Genomic DNA, 15760 nt, shown 5'->3' with positions numbered 1-15760 from the left:
TACTGGCCTCATAAAATGAGTTAGGGAGGATTCCCTCTTTTCCTATTGATTGGAATAGTTTCAGAAGGAATGGTACCAGCTCCTCTTTGTACCTCTGGTAGAATTTGGCTGTGAATCCATCTGGTCTTGGACTTTTTTTGGTTGGTAGGTTATTAATTATTGCCTCAATTTCAGAGCCTGTTATGGGTCTATTCAGCAATTCAACTTCTTCCTGGTTTAGTCTTGGGAGGGTGTATGTTTCCAGGAATTTATCTATTTCTTCTAGATTTTCTAGTTTATTTGCGTAGAGGTGTTTATAGTATTCTCTGATGGTAGTTTGTATTTCTATGGGATCAATGGTGAGATCCCCTTTATCATTTTTTATTGCGTCTATTTGATTCTTCTCTCTTTTTTTCTTTATTAGTCTTGCTACTGGTCTATCAATTTTCTTGATCTTCTCAAAAAACCACCTCCTGGATTCATTGATTTTTTTTGAAGGGTTTTTTGTGTCTCTATTTCCTTCAGTTCTGCTCTGATTTTAGTTATTTCTTGCCTTCTGCTAGCTTTTGAATGTGTTTGCTCTTGCTTTTCTAGTTCTTTTAAATGTGATGTTAGGGTGTCAATTTTGGATGTTTCCTGCTTTCTCTTGTGGGCATTTAGTGCTATAAATTTCCCTCTACACACTCCTTTGAATGTGTCCCAGAGATTCTGGTATGTTGTGTCTTTGTTCTCACTGGTTTCAAAGAACATCTTTATTTCTGCCTTCATTTCATTATTTACCCAGTAGTCATTCAGGGGCAGGTTGGTCAGTTTCCATGTAGTTGTGTAGTTTTGAATGAGTTTCTTAATCCTGAGTTCTAATTTGGTTGCACTGTGGTCTGAGAAGACAGTTTGTTGTGATTTCTGTTCTTTTACATTTGCTGAGGAGTGCTTTACTTCCAACTATGTGGTCAATTTTGGAATAAATGCAATGTGATGCTGAGAAGAATGTATATTCTGTTGACTTTGGGTGGAGAGTTCTGTAGATGTCTGTTAGGTCTGCTTGGTGCAGAGCTGAGTTCAAGTCCTGGATATCCTTGATAACCTTCTGTCTCGTTGATCTGTCTAACATTGACAGTGAGGTGTTAAAGTCTCCCATTATTATTGTGTGGGAGTCTACATCTCGTTTTAGGTCTCTCAGGACTTGCTTTATGAATCTGGGCACTCTTGTATTGGGTGCATATATATTTAGGATAGTTAGCTCTTCTTGTTGAATTGATCCCTTTACCATTATGTAATGGCCTTCTTTGTCTCTTTTGATTTTTGTTGGTTTAAAGTCTGTTTTATCTGAGACTATGATTGCAACCCCTGCTTTTTTATTGCTTTCCATTTGCTTGGTAGATCTTCCTCCATCCCTTTATTTTGAGCCTCTGTGTATCTCTGCATGTGAGATGGGTCTCCTGAATACAGCACACTGATGGGTCTTGATTATTTATCCAATTTGCCAGTCTTTTAATTGGGGCATTTAGCCCATTTACATTTAAGGTTAATATTGTTATGTGTGAATTTGATCCTGTCATTATGATGTTAGCTGGTTATTTTGCCAGTTAGTTGATGCAGCTTCTTCCTAGCATTGACGGTCTTTACAATTTGGCGTGGTTTTGCAGTGGCTGGTACCAGTTGTTCCTTTCCATGTTTAGTGCTTCCTTCAGGAGCTCTTGTAAGGCAGGTTTGGTGGTGACAAAATCTCTGAGCATTGCTTGTCTGTAAAGGATTTTATTTCTCCTTCACTTATGAAGCTTAGTTTGGCTGGATATGAAACTCTGGGTTGAAATTTCTTTTCATTAAGAATGTTGAATATTGGCCCCCACTCTCTTCTGGCTTGTAGGGTTTCTGCTGAGAGATCTGCTGTTAGTCTGAGGGGTTTCCCTTTGTGGGTAACCCGACCTTTCTCTCTGGCTGCCTTAGCATTTTTTCCTTCATTTCAACTTTGGTGAATCTGACAGTTATGTGTCTTGGAGTTGCTCTTCTCGAGGAGTATCTTTGTGTTGTTCTCTGTATTTCCTGAATTTGAATGTTGGCCTGCCTTGCTAGGTTGGGGAAGTTCTCCTGGATAATATCCTGAAGAGTGTTTTCCAGCCTGGTTCCATTCTCCCCATTACTTTCAGGTACACCAATCAAACACAGATTTGGTCTTTTCACATAGTCCCATATTTCTTGGAGGCTGTGTTCATTTCTTTTTACTCTTTTTTCTGTAAAGTTCTTTCCTCATTTCATTTCATTAATCTGATCTTCAATCACTGACACCCTTTCTTCCACTTGATCAAATCAGCTACTGAAGCTTGTGCGTGCGTCACATAGTTCTCGTGCTATGGTTTTCAGCTCCATCAGGTCATTTAAGGTCTTCTCTACACTGTTTATTCTGGTTAGACATTCATCTAATCTTTTTTCAAGGTTTTTAGCTTCCTTTTGATGGGTTCGAACATCCTTCTTTAGCTCGGAGGAGTTTGTTATTACTGACTTTCTGATGCCTACTTCTGTCAACTCGTCAAAGTCATTCTCTGTCCTGCTTTGTTCCATTGCTGGCAAGGAGCTGTGATCCTTTGGAGGAGAAGGGGTGCTCTGGTTTTTAGAATTTTCAGCTTTTCTGCTCTGATTTTTCCCCATCTTTGTGGTTTTATCTACCTTTGGTCTTTGATGATTGTGACTTACAGATGGGGTTTTGGTGTGAATGTCGTTTTTGTTGATGTTGATGCTATTCCTTTCTGTTTGTTAGTTTTCCTTCTAACAGTCAGGTCCCTCAGCTGCAGGTCTGTTGGAGTTTGCTGGAGGTCCACTCCAGACCCTGTTTGCCTGAGTATCACCAGTGGAGGCTGCAGAACACCAAATATTGCTGCCTGACCCTTCCTCTGGAAGCTTCATCTCAGGGGGGCGCGCGGCTGTATGAGGTGTCAGTCAGCCCCTACTGGGAGGTGTCTCCAAGTTAGGCTACACAGGGGTCAGGCACCCACTTGAGGAGGCGGTCTGTCCGTTCTCAGAGCTCAAACACCATGCTGGGAGAACCACTGCTTTCTTCAGTGCTGTCAGACAGGGACGTTTAAGTCTGCAGAAGTTTCTGCTGCCTTTTGTTCAGCTGTGCCCTGCCCCTGGCGGTGGAGTCTACAGAGGCAGGTGGGCCTCTTTGAGCTGCAGTGGGTTCCACCCAGTTCCACCTTCCAGACCGCTTTGTTTACCTACTCAAGCCTCAGCAATGGCAGACGCTCCTCCCCCAGCCAGGCTTGCTGCCTTGCAGTTCCATCTTGGACTAGCAGTGAGCAAGGCTCCATGGATGTGGGACCCACTGAGCCAGTCATGGGATATAATCTCCTGGAGTGCCGTTTGCTAAGACCACTGGAAAAGCGCAGTGTTTAGGTGGCAGTGTCTCGATTTTCCCAGTAAGGTCTGTCATGGGTTCCGCTGGCTAGGAAAGGGAAATCCCCCGACCCCTTGCACTTCCCGGGTGAGGCAATGCCCAGCCCTGCTTCAGCTCACCCTCTGTGGGCTGCACCCAGTTTCTGACCAGTCTCAATGAGATGAACCAGGTACCTCAGCTGGAAATCCAGAAATCACCCGTCTTCTGCATGGATCACGCTGGGAGTTGCAGACCGGAGCTGTTCCTGTTCGGCCATCTTGGAACAGAACACAGTATGGTACATTTTAGCCTCTCAAAGTACTATCACTTTGTTTCTCATTTTACTCTCAGAACCATCCTGTGAAATAAAATAAATCTTATATACTTTCACTTTACAAATAAGGAAATTTAGGGACAGAATGTAAGCAGCTAGCACAAGCCCACTCTTTTTGCAGTGGAAATAAAGCAAAAAGCTAGGTTTCTCTATTCTAGTTTTTGTTTCACTGCCTACTCCAGGGTTTCTCAACTTTGGTACTACTGACATTTTAGGCCAGATCATTTTTTGTTGTGGGAGTTGTCCTGCAGCTGTACCGTACATTGTAGGATGTTTAGCAGCATCCCTGGACTCTACCCACTGAATGTCAGGAGCAAACTTCCCCTCCCCAAGTTGTGACAGCAAAAATGTCTCAAGACATTGCCAAATGTCCCCTGGGGAACAAACTTGCTCTCTTTAGAGAACTACTAGCTTTAGTACAAAATCCACTTTTAAGCAATGAAGGCAGAGATGCCTCGCCTGCAAACTTCAGTAATGTGGATATCAAATATCTAAAAATTTTTAATCTACATTTTAAAATAATGTATTAGAAATATGTTGATATGAGTTATCTTTGTGTCCCCTACCCAAATCTCACCTTGAATTGTAATACCCAGGAGTTGAGGGAGGGTCTTGTTGGGAGGTAATTGGATCATAGGGACAGTTTTCCCCACGCTGCTGTCATGACAATGAGAGTATTTTCAGGAGATCTGATGGCTTAAAAATGGCAGTTTCCCCTGCTCTCTTCTGCTCCCATGGAAGACACGCCTTGCTTCCCCTTTGCCTTACACCACAATTGCAAGCCCCCTGAGACCTCCCCAGCCATGTGGAACTGTGAGTCAATTAAACCTATTTTCTTTATTAATTACCCAGTCTTGGGTAGCATCTTTATAGTAGTGTGAAAATGGACTAATACATACGTTATAGCTTATTATATCATTCACTAAATTGCAGATGTATTTGTTTAAGAAATAGGGCACCATTTGCAATAGTAATTTAAAGTAGAAATCACAAAAGTGCTGATTTTATGATTATAAATTAGTATAGAATAAAATTCAGTCAGGTTACAGGATATAGGTATAAGGATTTCAGTCAAGATCAAATTCACTGAATGGGAAGGCACTGTTCTCTGTGGCCATTTTAATTATATTTTTGAATTAATTACATAAACAGTACTGTAGAATTACTTGTTAAGCATTTGACAAAGGTAAAGAAATAACTGAAGTATTTTTTTAAATGACAACAAATTTGCACATTCCAGATTTCACTTTTCCACATTCACTTTTAATCTCACACATTTACATTTATGATTTTTACATAACAGTAATTGTAGGGTATAATTTGTATCTTTTTTAACATAAAATTATATCATAAACATTTTTCCTGTTGCTACAGAATGTGCATAATTATCATTTAATGCCTACATAATATTCTATATAATTGGTAAGCCATAATTCATTTAACTGTTCTCCTATTGCTGTATTTAGGTTGTTTTTGCTATCACAAATAACACTGCTACAATCATCTTTGCGATTATTAAATCATATTACTTTTGGAGACAGATTTACAGGAATGAAATTACTGAGTCAAGGTTATTCACATTTTAGTGGCTCATGAAATGCAATGCCAAAGTGCTTTCCAAAGGGATTTACACTGCCAGCAGAAATATATATTTGCATCAGAAATATTACATTCTTACCAGAATTAGGCATTTTAATCTTTTCTGTGTTTTATAACTGAATTGTTACAAAATTTATTTTGAGTCTTTCATTTTTGATGCCGGAATACACACACACACACACACACACACAAACACCCCAAAATTTCAAAATAATTGCCATGAGTTTGTATCAGGATATAAACAGTATAAACAATTCTCTGACAACATCTGGATTAACTTGGATATAAGAGAATTTAGCTTACTGTTGCTTCTGTTATCCTTCCAATGTTCCTGGGAATTTGGTGAATTAGAAATAGAAAGCAATAATGAAAAAAAAAAGAGTTGAAAAGCAGCAATGTTATTTTTCAAAATATATGTTGTTAAAGTGAACAGTGTTAGAGTTTCAATTGATGGTGGCCCAGCTGTTACGTCTATGTGTCTTCAGTATTTCAAGATTAGAACCAAGTACTCAGAATAAATATAAAGGCATCTGAAAAGGTATGGATCTGGTCCCAGATACTGTCACCGTATGTCTTATGAAATTCCCATTTAAAAATACGAAGTCTATATCATTTGACTTATCTGGTATAATATACAAGTTGTTCTCCTATAACACAAAACAATGAATCATAAATAAAGCAAGCTAGCTAAGATTGCATGAAATTTTTATAGCATTGAAGCTTCACATTCAATCACTGCAATTTAGGATCCCAGAGGTTTAAATTTCATTTGTAATAAAACTGTTTTAACATCAAACCATATGCTAGAATCATTCTCTAAGAGAGCAAATATTATTATTTGAGATCTGTTTGGGCACTTGAAGATTATTCTTCATCATGACATCCATGAACGTCACATTTCACTTTTTTACTTTTAGTAGTGAGAAAAAAAATATTAGACTTCAAGATATACTTATCCACAATCATAGATATACTTATCCATAATCATAGTACCACTTTTGATGATCAGATGACTTTAATTTGAGCCATAAATAAAGGGCCATCTGAAATCAGGAGTGCAGCAAATAAGTCAGAGTAGCAGCAATGAAAACATCCATCACAAAGCCCAGACATTTTTTTTATATGACAGAAGTAGAGTCCATTTCTGCCTAATTGACTTAATTTTACATACAATAACACCATGGTTATCTGTGTTACACTGGCATCCTTTAGTTCTTCTGCAGGGCATAACTATAAGAGATGAAATTTCAAGACAGTGGATAGCTGTTATGGTTTGAATTGTGTTTCACCCCCCAAATTCATATGTTGAAGTCCCAATCTCTAATGTAACTGTGTTTGGAAATTGAGCCTTTAGGGAGGCAATTAAGGTTCAATCAGGTCATAAAGATGGAGCCCAAATCCTGTGTAACTGGTGTCCTTATAAAAAGAGACACCATAGATCTCTCTCTCCACTGTGTGTATGGAGAAGGCAGCCATCTGCAACCCATGGAGAGAGCTCTCACAAGACACTAATCCCGCTGGCACCTTGATCTTGGACTTCCAATCTCCAGAACTGTGAGAAAATAAATTTCTGTTGTTTAAGTCACTCAGTCTGTGATATTCTTTTATAGCAGCCTGAGTTGACAAATACAATAGCAGACTGGAAGTAGGTGAGCAAGTTTCTAAGATAGTTTTCAAGACAAGAAATAACAAGAATTAACAGCAAAGGGCAGATAAAGCCATAAGAAAAGGTGAACAGAAAAAATAAATAAATAAACAATCATAGTTTCTGAGATTCTTTAGATCAAGGGACTCAACTCCCCTATATAGCTCTTTATAACTTTCAAGAACTTCATTAGAGCACCAACAAATGATTCATGTTCAAAAGGTATGTTGGGTTAAATTATGTGTATATGTGTACCAAGCCAGAATGTGAGCAATATTATTTTAAAAGATGGCTAAAATATTAAATACAGGCTGGGTGCGGTGGCTCACGCCTGTAATCCCAGCACTTTGGGAGGCTGAGGCGGGTGAATCACCTGAGGTCAGGAGTTCGACACCAGCCTGGCCCACATGGCGAAACCTGTCTCTACTAAAAATAAAAAAAGTTAGCCAGGCATGGTGGTGAACGCCTATAATCCCAACTACTCAGGGGCTGAGACAGGAGAATCACTTGAACCTGGGAGGCGGAGGTTGCAGTGAGGTGAGATTGTGCCACTGCACTCCAGTTTGGGTGACAGAGTGAGACTCCATCTCAAAAAAAAAAAAAAAAAATCAAATACAAATAACTTTGAAAAAAATCACTTTTCCTCATCCTCCTTCCTCTGAATAGCTGAAGTGATACTCTAATACAAATACTTTTCTATCCATTGATCAGAACAGTATTTTTAAATTTGGCCATAAGAAAATAAGTGACCAAGAGAAATAAATCTAATAATTAACAGGAGACTACAAAGTTTTTTGCTGTGTATTAATATAAAGTAGGGACAATATTTATTTTAAAAAGAAGGCAAATATATGGGATTTTATTCATATATATGGGGTTTTATATATGTGTATATAGGTGTGTGTATGTATGTATTAAAAATAGGTGTATATCTGTATGTATTAAAACATATATGTACCAAATACGTATATATACACACACAGCCCTATTTATATGTATAGACAGGACTGCCTGTTTATATTTACATATAGGGATATATATGCGGGTGTGTGGGTTTGTATATATATCCCTATATATAAATATAGACAGGCAGTCATATACACACACACATCTATGTATCCCTATATATAAATATAGACAGGCAGTCTTTACTTTGTACAGCAGTGTGAGACCAGAAAAAGACCATGCAAGCTGAAACCATGCAAAGTGATCTAATAAGCAATGGAAAAAAATTATAATTAATGTTACCTTTAAACATTTTGTTAAAGTATTTAAAACTCTCTTACTGACAGTTTTAAATACAGAGAAAAATAAAAAATATCTGATATTTATTCCATACTCTGTTATCTAAAACAGAAATGTTGAGAATTAAATGTCTTATTTCTTTGTAAAAATTTTATCGAGTAGTTTTGTTACAGACCGAATGTTTGTGTTTCCCATAAATTCGAATGTTGATGCTCTAATCTCCAATGTGATGGTGTTTGGAGGTGGGGCCTTTGAGAGGAAATTAGGTTTAGATTAGGTCCTGAGTGTGGGGCCTTCATGATGGGATTAGTATCTTTACAAAAGGAAGAAGAAACCAGAGCTCACTCTCTCTCTCACCATGTAAGACAGGTAGAAGGCACAGGGAGAAGGCATCTGTCTGCAAGCCAGCAAGAGAGCTCTCCCCAGAACCTGACCATTGTAGCTGGCACTCTGATTTCGGATTTCCTAGTCTCCAGAACTGTGAGAAATAAATGTCTGTTACAGTCAAGTGCCACATACTGATGATGTTTCAATCAGTGACAGACCACACCTATGACGCTGGTCCCATAAGATTATAATACCATATTTTTACCATAACTTTTCTATGTTTAGATACATTAGATGCACAAATACTTACCATTGTGTTACAACTGCCTGGAGTATCCAGTCCAGTAACATACTGTACAGGTCTGTAGCCTACGAGCAATAGGTTATGTATCTTATAGTCTAGGTATGCAGTAGGCTCTAGCATCTAGATTTGTGTCAGTACACACCATGATGTTCACATGGCAAAATAGCCTAATGATGTGTTTCTCAGTACATGTCCCTGTCCTTAAGTGATGCATGACTGTATTTAAGCCACTCAGTCTATGGTAGTTTGTCACTACATCCCAAGCTAAGACAAGTTTGAACAGTGTTTACCACCACCTTCTTGTCATGTAACTTAGGATATGGGGCAAGCATCTTTTCTATGTCTACACTAATTGTCATATCCTTTTCTACATTTGGATCCATTACTAATTAATTTTTTATCCTTTGTATTTTCAGTGTTGTGAAATATCTCCAAGAATTCCTTTAATGTGATTTTTTTTTAATCAGAATTATTTCCTCTACGATATCTTCATCTTCTTCATCACAAACTTTTCTCCCATTTATATCAATAAGCTCATTTTCACTAAGTTTCTCTGGATGCATTTCTAGAGTCTCTCAGATGGTGGTGGTAGTTTCAGCATTTCCAAGGTTGGCTATGCTATGCCTTTTATAAGTGTATTTATGTTCAATATTCAAATTTCACTTTCAGTATTGCCACCTTTTTGTCTTTGCTGTAGTTCCATTTTTGTTGACCAGATCCTGGTTAAATTATGCATTCTTCTGTAAGATGTCATGTGAATTTATTACAGGGAGACAAGGAGTCAACACATACATGCTTTGCTGTCTGTGCATGAACAGAATAGCAAATATTCAGTGACAGATCACTGGAAGACTTTGAAGGAAGTGAGATGACTGGTCACTAATCATATGTGCATTTGTTATTTTTATGGTGATTTCTGGACTGAAGAACTGGCAACAAAGTTTGTACATTTAATCGTTACTCTCAGTTATTATACTGTAACTAAAATTTGAACGCTGTTTCGGGGGGAGTAGTGTTATCTAAATCATAGTAACTGAAATTTCTAAAAATCAGAATTATACAAAGCAAGCACATGCATACATATACACACACACATCACACGTACATATATAGAATCAATGTGTCGTAACCTGATCTTATATTTTAGTTACTTTCCTATTCTTTCTGCCTAGGTGGTTTTTCTCCTTTATTTTATTTCTGCTTGTAAAATTATGTTCTCTTCCTTCATTATTGCCTATTGGAGAAGATCTAGGAAATTTGTCTGTAAACAAAACTTCAGCAAGCTCCCCGTTGCTGTCAGGTGCTGGGCAGACAGTTCTCTAGACAGCCATCACAAAGGCATTTTGGAATCTACTCAGTGACTGGTGGCATGGCCATTCTTTTTCAGTTACAACAAACTTGCTTTCTATTGCCATTTGTGGGTTTCTCATGTTTATCAGAATAAATCGGTACTTGACAAGTTAGAAACTCAACTCTGGGGAGTACTGCTTGAACAAGTTTAGCAGCAGTAAAAGTTTATGTTATATTGAATGAAAAACGGCCCTTTTTCTCCACCCATCTCTGTGTTTGCCTCTTTGTAATGTGACTTTGTAGCTCCTCCCTCACTTCTTGAATCTGGCTGGCCTTGGGACTTGCCTTGGCCAATTGACTGAGATGGCCAAGTAACAATGTACTACTGCTTTGCATGCCTCTACTCTCTTAGCCCATTCTGCCAAAGAGCCTCCCTAGCCTGATGGAGTTTGAGAGACCACATAGAGAAAAATTAAGTTGTCCCAAGAGAAGCCATCCTAGACCAGCATACAGCCAGATGACTCCCATATATGAGACAGCTCAGTGAAGATCAGCCAGAGCCTCCCAACCCGATCATGGCTGCATGAAAATTTCAGCTCAGACCAGAAAAGGGACTCGGCTGAACCACAGACTTGTGAAGGATAGTAAATGTTTATTATATAGAATTTTAGGGTTTTAAAAATTACCAATAGTTGAATAATACAATACTGTTTATGGGGGCACTGCTTTTTGTTTTCTTAAATTAACCTAGCTGCTGTTGTAATCTATAAAAATGCCCTTTCTTTAGTCCTCAGCAGCAGATTAACTCCAAGCCAGTTCTACTTGAACTTAAAACAGATCTCTTACAGCTCCATCATCAGAGCTGCTGAAGTGTACAATCTGGAAGGGCAGAGGCCAGATCTTTCTATGCACTGTTTAGTCAGCACATTGCAAATTATCTGCTTCACAAGATCATTCAATAAATATGCCAAATGAATGAAGGCTGAAAGTGCTTCTTGACAAGGAGCAATACATCTAGGGATACCTGATTAATGCTCAAAACATCTCACCATTTTGAAAAGGTTTTACTTTAAAACAAAATTCAATTAAAATTTCATTTTTGCTCCTCTTGAGAAGAAAAAATAATTGTGTCTACAAGCAATAGAGTTCCCATGCAAAAATGAGAACATACTTATAAATGAAATAATATGAAGGTAATCATGCCAGAGCATGGCACCTGTCCATATCACTCATCTAAAGAATGAGGCCCTTGAGACATGGCTTTGAGTTTTCATGTGAATGCTAAAGGCAGTTGTGTCCACTCATCTGTATCTTCTTATCTGAAGCTCCTTTGTGAGCAAGGCCACAGATTTGAAAGATAGCAATCTGAGTTTAGAATTTAGATGCTATGATCCATTCATGGCTCATAAGACTTGGGGTAAAGAGAGCAGACTTATTTTATTCAATGGTGGCCATGTCCTGAGGCTCTATTAGGCTAAGGTCAGACTATAATCTAAAGTGGACAGGAAAGAGGAATTTGAATACTCTTGTTTTTCTTAAAAGAGATTCATTCACTTAAAGTCTGGAGGAAATTCCATTAATTGATATTCTAAAAGAACTGTAATTCGGAAAATTCATTAGAAAGCCCATGCCTGGCAAATTTTGAGATCAATATTTTGAAAGCATAAATAGAACCATTTGGTATATTTCCAGGGCAACTTTTTAGAGCATGCAATCAAAATGTAATAAATAGTGACTTAGAAGGCAGGAATATGCTAATTTACATCCAATCTTAAATGCTTTGCTCAACATAGAAGGGAGCCTATATAGTGGATCATATACCTGCTCAGTGTCTCAAATAGTTTCTGGGGAGTTGTGATTTGGAAATAAGGATGTTAGGAAGATCCCAGGATGGTCCACGAGATGCAGAGGGTAATTGAGCTGTCCAAGGAACTGGTCTAATCTGATCCATTGTGATCCATTTCCAAACATTCTTCAGTCACTCTGAGAATTCTTTCATGCACATTAATAACCGTTCCTTATTCCTCTACCCCCGATCAAGACCAATATATTACAAAGTCAAAATTCGGTTTTCAATTGAATTTTTAAATTTTTATTTGAAAAATACAATACACAGCAGAGAATTATTTCCTCCCCTACTGTTCTTTCACAAAGGAAACTGTATGGTAAATGTAACTGAGATATTTGGCTAGGATAGATCCTGAGAAAAGAGAGGCCCAGTTAGAAGTGGAAAATACAAAGTCTGTCAAAGAAGATTCACCTCTCTTTTAACATAAAAGAGCCTTTTAAGTTATCATAGGAATCAGATAAAACATGTGCAGAATTTCTGCCATGCAAACAGAGACTACTGAAATTTTCAAGTTGACCAAATTATACTGACCTGGGCCCCAAGTAAGTAGGATAAAAAGGAGATGTTTTTATCAGAAAGATATGTGTTTGCCTGCTTTTACTAGACTACATATGTACATATTTACATGGTAATATTTTCTGAAATATGATTTTCATTATTCTCAGTAACAGCATCATGAATAAGGGCTATTTTCTGGCTTTTGCCTTATTCACATGTATCTTGCCTTTTTCATCTGAATTTTCTTCATGACAGCATCACTCACTGTACAATCTTGAGCCTATGATGTGTAAATAGTAGAGGTGACTTTACTCTGGTTCTGGGTTAAATCTGAGTTTTTGAATAATTTAAAACTTCTGCATTCGTATCAGGTTTAGCAAGGTGCAAAGAAGCAACCTTGACATAAGAATATATAGCTAAGGCTTCCAACAGGAAAAACATTCCTGCTTGGCTGCTTGGAAGTCTGATGTAGAATCAATAGAACTGATAGAAGTCTGGAAGCCTTACTAGTAATCTAGCTTTCTAAGACATTATGATCATCCCCTTCACTTTCATTCTCAATAAGTGAATTCCCTATTACTGTTATTGCCTTAAAAATCTTTAAAAAGGGTCAAGACAAAGTTTCTTCATGTTCTAAATTTCCAACAGGACTGAATTGCTCTAGAGGTCTGAAATTAGTAGAAATTTTCTTTTCTTTTCTTTTTGGCCCTAGTAGAAGTGTTTTCACTTCCACAGTGATAGAAATGGGCAAATAACATCTATTTGGGGAGTAATGGACAATCTTTGGTTATATTTATTTGCTGATCTCTGTTGAAATTACAGAGAAAATTAAAAGTTTGCTTTCTTTAGTACTGTAAAGTTTAGAAAGATTCATTTCAGTCAATTACTGCCAAAGTTACTTTGCCATATAAGCCAAAGTTACTTAGGGTAGTTTTAATTTTTGCAAAGTTATTGTTGAGGAGCTCACCTTCCTTATATTATGGCAATTCTAATCTGTAATTCCACATGCTAAATGTAAGGTATGTCCCTTGGGCACTCTCCTGAGTGGGAGGCTGGGACCTGCGGGTGAGGGTGGAAGGGGAGATGCTGAATTTAGGCTTCTCTTTTACAAAAAGCCTCACATCTAGACTCTTTGCTATTCATTATTTTAAAACTGGATTATAATTATTATATAGTTTTATATTTGAAAAGTGTTCATTCTTAAAACATAAACATTTAAAATACAGCAGAGCTTTCATATTTGTATTCTGGCATTTCTTTATTTTTTGAACCATAGGTAGTTGCCCAGGATTCTACTGAGCTCTGAAAGGCCTCAGTGTCCAAAATGAGATGACAGCTGTGCTATATTAGAAAGGAATATGAGTTCAGGGTCAGAAAACCTGAATTTAAGCTTCAACTATGTCTCTTACTAGTTTGTGATTTGGCATGTTATTTACCCTGTCTTGGCTTCATTTTTCTTATCTATAAAAATAAAGCCATACTCTTCACGTTTATACCAGGTTATTATGAGGATTACATAAAATAATTGGTGTAAATATACTTTGTAAACTATAAAGTACTACACAAATGCAAAGTAAAATACATTAACCACATTTCTAGCATTTATATAATTTAAATTATGTGTCAGGGTATAGTTCTTTCCCATTTAAATTATGTGGAATCTTTAGTAGTAAAAAAGCCTAAGAGTGGAGCTTTTGACCACTCTTGAGACACTGCTACCTGGAGCTTTTGACCACTCTTGAGACACTGCTACCCATGGGAAATTACTCAATAATAAGGTACCAGTGCTGAATTTACTCATTTAAACTATCCTAAATACTGCCTGCATTCAAAAACAAGTCATGAATTAAGCCACAATTGTCAGGAGAAGAAGTCCAAATAAATAATTTTTAATTATGATACATTACTTATTACAGTAAAAATTGGCATTTTCCCCTTCAAAAGCAGAAGCACCAGTCTTAGAATGTATAGTATGAATGGTATTTTAAGTGAAATATAACATAATATAATGTGGAAACATTATTTTACTGTAGAACATACTTTCTAAATGTAAAGTAATTTCACACACTGAAATGTTAGAATGGAAATAATGTCATGCTGAATAACAAAATAAAAACCCCCATGACTTTCAAAGTCCACTTCAAATTAAATATGGCATACTGCTGAATAGATATATGAAAATTAAAAAAATAACTAGCCCAAAATAGAAGGTTTTCATACACAAATACGATTTATGTAGAGATTTCTCTTAACATAATTGCAATGATTCTGTGAGAAAGTAAAGTGAATGTTTTATTTAAGAATTTTGTTCATTTGGTCATCACATTTTTGTTGAACACCTACTTTGTGCTAGGCTTTGTTTTAAGTGCTGGGGACACAGAAAAAAAAAAGACAATCCTGCCCTCGAGGAGCTCACAGTCTAGTGGGGGAAACAGATAGGTTGACATTGATTTTAAAATTATAAAAATTATTAAACAGCTTTATAAACTTCATTTGCAATCAAACAAACTTTGGGTGTTATGAATGGATGGTAAAAAGGGATGATGTCCAATGCAGTGAAAAACCATCTGCTTCAATATCATGTGACTTCTGCGAAGGCAGTGATGTGGTTCTGCAAAAAGAAAAAGGAATGACAAAGTGAGAGGCTTGGGAACATTAGTTTTGTAAAATATGTAGTACCTTTACAAATAGTCATTAGCTTATATGATGAATGTTGAAGTTGCAAAACATCCAGCATTATTAAACTAAGTTTTATGTATTATTACATAATTTTTGCTGCTAATTACATATTTTATTCAATAATCTTAATTATACAAATAGATTAAAATGTTATACCTGCTTTATTCAAAATTAACTTTGAAATTTGAAAAGATAAAAATGGCAATGCCAGACACGTTAATATTCTGTTCAGTGTTAATGGAATTTTAATGCTGCATGTTGGAGTTTCAGATTAATTGCTCCCTGAGAGACAGATGGTGTAGAATGAGGTGGTGAAATGCTCAGACTAAAACGGCATTTGCTAGTTGACAAAAATCTACTTAAACACTTCATTTTTGATGCATGAATCCCGACTCCAGACTGTAGTCTCTGTTGTTTACCTCTACCATAGAATTCTTCACAGAGCCTATTTTTTTTTTTTTTTTTGGAAATCAACAGAATTATGTACAAAGAAACTCTGTGGAATGGCTAATATTTACATAGATTCAGGCATGCAACAGGCCATGTCATGCCTGCTGAAATACTGCAATGAAAAACTACTATTACATAATTAATCATGCTACATATGGGCTTATGTCAAGATCTAATATGACTGACAACCC

The 15760-nt window shown here is 36.9% G+C and overlaps 1 protein-coding gene across 5 annotated transcripts in view; it reads right to left on the bottom strand.

Moving 5' to 3' along the window:
* Positions 1–12208: 12208 nt before the first annotated feature.
* PLPPR5 (phospholipid phosphatase related 5) overlaps positions 12209–15760 on the bottom strand; it is a 118443-nt gene continuing 114891 nt past the window's right edge. For all 5 annotated transcript variants that reach the window (XM_063652680.1, XM_063652681.1, XM_054456488.2 and 2 more), the window contains 2 exons: positions 14194–15051; positions 12209–14159 (listed from right to left, as the gene is read on the bottom strand). In XM_063652680.1, coding sequence (XP_063508750.1) covers positions 15019–15051 — 33 coding nt within the window. In that variant the 3' untranslated portion in view covers positions 12209–14159; positions 14194–15018. The remainder of the gene's footprint in view (positions 14160–14193; positions 15052–15760) is intronic.

The sequence above is a fragment of the Pongo pygmaeus genome, chromosome 1, assembly GCF_028885625.2.
Source record: "Pongo pygmaeus isolate AG05252 chromosome 1, NHGRI_mPonPyg2-v2.0_pri, whole genome shotgun sequence".
NCBI classification, from domain to species: domain Eukaryota; kingdom Metazoa; phylum Chordata; class Mammalia; order Primates; family Hominidae; genus Pongo; species Pongo pygmaeus.
Note: the sequence above shows the minus strand (reverse complement) of the source record. Positions and strands in the feature narration are given on the sequence as shown.